General features: G+C 39.9%; 1 protein-coding gene across 1 annotated transcript; it reads left to right on the top strand.

The window, feature by feature from the left end:
* The first annotated feature begins 2,339 nt into the window (after positions 1 to 2,339).
* On the top strand, positions 2,340 to 5,797 carry LOC110050101 (uncharacterized). The gene is made up of 3 exons (XM_089296324.1): positions 2,340 to 2,437; positions 3,656 to 4,043; positions 5,087 to 5,797. The coding sequence occupies exon 2, from the start codon at positions 3,700 to 3,702 to the stop codon at positions 4,039 to 4,041; it is 342 nt and encodes a 113-aa protein (XP_089152450.1). The 5' UTR covers positions 2,340 to 2,437; positions 3,656 to 3,699; the 3' UTR covers positions 4,042 to 4,043; positions 5,087 to 5,797.
* Positions 5,798 to 6,000: the final 203 nt, after the last annotated feature.

Consider the following 6,000-nt stretch of genomic DNA (forward strand, 5'->3'; position numbering starts at 1 on the left):
AGCGCGGTTTTCAATTGTGTCGTAAATCAAAAACCAAAGTAATCACTGACCAATCACAAAGGACACAGACAATCCAATGAACCAATCAAAACTTTAAGTAATTACGTGTAGCTGACGTAAAGCGCGGGAAAACGAAAGGGAGTGAGTCGCGATTGGTTATGGTTTCACTTCTGATTGGATGAAAAAGTGGCGCGAATTTTTTAAGCCAATTGTGTAGCGCAGTTGATGGAAAACCAATTACTTTTCGACACTCAGATGAGAACCACTCTAAATCATTGTTTTTCTCAGCACTAGATATTTATCTCGTGCTCAAAAAGCAACAAAAAAAGCGTTGGTGTAGTGATTTAACTCCATTGTTCAAATTAATCTGAGGTAATTACAGAAGCTCCCTTTCGTACCTTCATTCTCTTTCTCTTTCTGTAGCAGTCGACTATAAACCAGACTACTGGTATTGATACGAGGGGACTCCCTCAACAGTCACTTCTTGCCACCGAAACAACAATTAATTTACGCAGTGATAGGCCTCTGTGCCCTAAAAGGGCAAAAAGGCCCTATGTGCCACGAGGCACGAGGAGATGGACGAGATGGGTAACAGGTAACAGTGATGGGCCTGTAGATCTGAGCTGGGATTCGAGCAGACTTCCTAAAGTACACTTGTTCGGTGGTAAAGGGTGAATGGGAACGCGTCCGGCTCTCCTCCGAAGAAGACTGGAGCGAGGAGCAGGATGTCCACATCGACTTGTAGTGAACTTTATTTCTGTCATGAAACGACAATAACTTCAATTCAAACAAATTGCTTATCTGATTTGTATTTGTCACTTATCAAATGCAGTAGCAGGTATTAGCCGATTGAAATGAACGCCTTTTTGACAGCCGGTCCAACACAGATTAACTGATCACCATGATCTGATGTTTGCCTGCTGAAATCGATGGACTTGAACCCAAATCGTTCTCTTAAAACAAACCGGAAAGTTACCAACGAGGAAAAGGTCTTGTCAGATGATTACAGCTCTAACCCAAGCACAACAACATGAGGAACAAATAATATTCTGCGATAATCTTTCCGCCGGAGCAGATCACACTGAGCTATTCTCAGATTTGCAGCCGAGTGTAAGGAGGAAAATTCTTTGATATTGCTGTCTGTTTGTATTTGACGACCTTGCATTTATTAATTTGCTTATCCAATTGATTTTATCGTTTACCAGGCCTAAAACGATCTCTAATGATAATAATAAAAAACATGCCCTTTTGAATGCAAACTGAAAGGGAATGATTTTAAGGCGTTGGTGGGAATCTTATTAGCCCCTCCTAGATATTCTAGATTCAAGTCGATATAGATGAAAAAGAATAAGAAGAAGAAAAATAAAGCTTATGTAGTATCGGACTACACATCATTTTGCTGGTTGATGATCTTCTTAATTCTCTCTACCATTCTGCTCAACTGACCAAAAACGTTGTAAGAGAAATTAGATGTCGACCAGTCAAAGAAATCAGCTAACCAGCAATATATATATGAATGAACGATAACAAATTTAAACGCATGGGTTAGATTGATAAGGTTGGGGGACCGCGAAAGAAATGATGGATAAAATTATTATCACGTTTAGCTCCAAACTTTGCTCTTTCGTGTTCTTTAATGGAGAAATTATTAAAAATTGCTACAAACTTTATCATGTAAACCTCGGTATTTTAGCCCCGAAAGACTTAACGAACCTTCAAAAGACGCTACCATAACATGAAAGTGATCACTGAACATCTAACACTCTCATTTTGCTTGTCTAATTTGTTTTTGTCACTTGCAAAATCCAATGGCAGGTATTAGACCATTGCAAAAGACACCTTTTGACAGCTTAGGTGATCATACGAGTGACAGTAAGTGACTTTAAGGTGTCAGGGGGACTAGAACTCGAGCCTTGAAACAACTGAAAAACAAAGTCCAAATCGCGATTGTGTGCAGTATAATTTGAAAAACTAGAGGAATTAAAATCATTGAATTTTAAAAGCGGAAACGAACACATCATCTTGCATTGGGAAATAAATCGATCTAAATAAAGTCTCAGCCCGTGACCCGAGGTCGTGTTTTTATGATCTACTTCCAAAATGGAATCAGGCGCGCACTATGAAAGCACCACAGGTGACCAAAAGTGGCACATCTGAAGCGGTTCCCGGGGCTTTTTGTCCATAAACTACTTCGATTTATTTTGACCTTAGCAGCAAACCCTTGCTGTTTATCTTTTCAGTGAGGTGTTTTCGCAGGTGCCAGATTATGCGTGAACAAACGGCTATTGAGGTCATTTTCCAAACTTAACGAACGTTAGCGCAACAGCCAATTACGTGCCGGTGATTTGTTCACCATCGCGCCAATCAGAAGGCTCGCTGAGCAGCATAACCAGTGGTATCATATTCACTAACGTTTCTGAGCGAGCCCGGCTCACAGGTAAGTTCTTCCGCCCTTTGTTTGATTTCTAATCTGTGCTTAATGAATCGAAAATTCACGGTATTTACATTGACAGTGGAAAAAAATCACCTCAGTTTTTTGCTTCCTGTACATGAATATGGATAGGATGACAAAGCAAAAAGGCTGGTTCCATAACCTTTCATTCGTTCTGCTCGAATTTTTCTATTATTTCTGAAGCGATAATACAAAACAAACAAATGAGTTTGTGCAATGAATCGATGCCGGAGAACTGGAAAGCTTTTCTTTTAACGTATTATACGACCATGCTATTTTAGTTTTATTTTCTACTTTTTGAGGATTTTTGTGTGATAGATTATTTGTAGTGTCGAGTAGCAAACTTGCTGGCGTGTCCATTTCAAGGCCGCAGAACACAACCCACCAGTCCGGAACATGTTTAGGGGAAACCGCTTCACAGATGATGATTTCATCGGGGTTACTGGCCAATTAAAACGGTCACCACGTTCTTGGTTCTATTCTGTTGGCTTTTCGTGTTCATCCTCGGTTCATTGGGGCGCGAGATAAAACCACAAACACTGACTCCAGTGAACCAACCGTTTGTCATTGTAGACAATAAACCGATCCAAGCTAATGACAGGCGTGAAGCCATCAAGGCTTGTCAATTAAATGCTTTCAGTGCCTGCGTACGCAAAATTAACGACATTTTGATATCGGAATTGGCCGAGTCACTTCGAGGTCGAAAGCTGTTGTCCTTGCAGTGTTATTTTGATAACCTGACCGCAACTCCGCCTCATTCTTTGCTCATTGTTCGGTACCCGTTTCCCACCTAAAATAACCTACTAAACTAAAGATATCAACCGCTATTTTGAGGGATAGTAAGACCAGTATAAACTTTACTTGCTTCTTGTTAATAAGGCGAATTTAATGTGATCAATTCTCTCCCTTTGAATTGTTCATCGTTGAAAACTGTCTTCTGACTACCGCTAAATCTCCGAACAAGCACGATTAACTTCTCCGTAGGACTTCATCACTAAGACTTATCAATAAAATACGTGCTCATGTATCATGAATTATTTACTCCTTTGAGACCATTTATTTCCAATTTATTTATTTCCTCTTACTCAATCCAAGAGGAATAGCATGTAAGGAACGCGATTCCTGAACTCACAATCGCAAAGAGGGGATTGTCCAGACGCCGTTAGAATTTAGAGTAAGTAACATATTTTCTTCCGTCGCCAGTTGGACAGTTCTTCGTACCGGTTTCCTTGGAGCCACGTTCTACCATGCGAGCATACGCCGTGATCGTATGCCTTCTTCTTATCTTATACCACGTTCAAGCGGCTCCAAGACCTTGCAGGAATCGGCGGGATGTGAGCGAGAAAAAGAGCGACGACAAACCGGAAAATAAAGTAGAGGAACATCACAAATCCGAGGATGGTGAAGGAAAGGAGAAACAAAAAGACAAAAAGCAATATGTACCCTATGCTTCAGCCATGCCGGCTGTGCCGGCTTATAATATGGGAGACGTCATTTGTGAGGACAGCCAGCCTGTTCAGGTTGTTCAAATACGGGATTTAAGCATTGCCAATGGAGTTATCAAGTCAAGTAATATCGTGCAGATGTAAAAGTGAGTAAAGCTCTTGATATTTGAGTTTTTACTCTCTCTACTGAGTTACGGGTGCGTAATCATATTCATTGGCTAGGAAAATCTTCTCGCGTTTTCTGCTCTCATGTGCACCTTAATCTTGCTAGCTTAGCACGGCGAGATTGTTTGTGTCGTGCGAATGTCGCTTTTGAGGATTCCAAGTCCAAGGAAATGTCATCAAAGAGAATTTATTGGTGCATTTTGTCCAAGAATGAAATCAATCTGATACAATCATTTTTCAAAGCTGCGTCAAAAATGCCCAACAGGTACCAAGATGACTTGTCAACGTATATTAGTGAAAGAGAGATTTTGCTCCCTTACTAAAATTATCATCCCGTATCCTTTCGCTTTAGTCGCGACAGAAAAATTGTCCTGGTTGGTTACAATACGGTTTTTTAAATGCAAGACAATGAAGACGATGCTCTGTTGTGTATGAGTTTTTCTACAGTATACGTGTATATTCTGGTAAAAAGTAATTTCAAAACTGTATCGGTATTGTAAAAAAAAAATGAGTCAATATTGATTGCACTAGCAGAATAATGTTAATAGTATTTTTACCCAGCCAGTAACTGAGGTACTATGTGTTAAGCTCTGAATATAGATGCAACTGTGTTGAATTCTGTGTATTTGTAACTGTATCAGTATAAGTGCCTGTTTTCATTGTTTGTGGACAAAAGTTGTTCCTGGTACCGGCAGATTCCGGCTTAGCGAACCAGCTGTTTATACACTTCTTCACAAGGCACGGTGAAAAGCGGCTCACACTCCTTGGTTGTAGAAAGTATAGTGTGAGTAGTGAGAAAAGGAAATTGTTTCCTATATAGTCAGCGATAAGATTGTCAGATCTAAGAGGAGCTCTGGAAACGAGAGTAGAAAAGACGTCGAACGCTTGTGGGCTCTTGTATGGTCCAAACTCTAACTCAGGCCTAAAACAACTTTCTTTCTTTTGCACTAACCTTTTAAATAGCACACTCTATTTTGTGGTGATGGCACTAATAAAGTCGTGTTCTTTCTTTTTCTCTCTCTAGGCCACTAGACTGAGAGGACCAACTTGAGAAGTTGAAGGCTTTTCTACAGTAACAATTTTTCAAAGTCTGCAGAACACGTGTGTTAGTTAACAATTCATTTCTGGACGAGTTTGCACTCTGGCTAAACTGCAAAAATGAAGAACATTGTCCCTTATCCCAAAATTAATTCATTTTTTTACCATGCACTTGGAAAGCAGAGACCAGTGAGTAAATAAACTTTACCGAATTTTCTTGAACTCGTTCAGATCTACTGTTCAACAGGATCGAAAGGGAATCGAAACAAACGAAAAAAAAAACTACTTTATATCTGATGAAGCAAGAGCAACAAACAATACTCTACTAGCCGAGGACAACAATGGAACACAGACAGGTTTGCAACTATAGCTCTTCCTGGAGTTTAAACAAGTGTGAACTGGAGTTTGAACAAGTGTAAACTGAAGTTTGAACAGGTGTGAACCCCTCGAAGCTGCTTGAGGGGAGTGTTTCCCCACCCTTGTCAATATGTCAGCGCAGAAGGACATTTATGTACATATACTGTATAAATCTTTCTACAGCTATCAATACCCATGAGGTAGAACTACAGTATGTTCGAAGAGAACGCGAAATCATTAACATGATCTGCTGCTACGAATACCACGAAAGGCGTTCTCTGTTTTAGGTGTTTGTAAAAATGAAAAATCACGTAATAAATACAGATTTAGGTTGTTATAATTCCTTTATTATCTCCCTGGTGTGTTTATCATCCGATTAATTACCTCTCCAATAGTCTCTCAAGTATTGGACCTGGTTTAGTTTCTACACCCTTTATTCAATCAAGAGGTCGTGCAATAAATCCCGTATTGACCAAGCTTATGAAGAAACGTTCCTCAATCTTTTCACCATGGTCCTAGTTGGGATGATAGTATGGAGGTCCT

The sequence above is a fragment of the Orbicella faveolata genome, unplaced genomic scaffold, assembly GCF_042242905.1.
Source record: "Orbicella faveolata isolate gen_17 unplaced genomic scaffold, um_ofav_v1 contig_26, whole genome shotgun sequence".
NCBI lineage: Eukaryota > Metazoa > Cnidaria > Anthozoa > Scleractinia > Merulinidae > Orbicella > Orbicella faveolata.

Excerpts from the sequence above, each read along its gene's own strand:
- LOC110050101 (XM_089296324.1), top strand. The coding sequence starts at position 3,700 with ATGCGAGCATACGCCGTGATCGTATGCCTTCTTCTTATCTTATACCAC.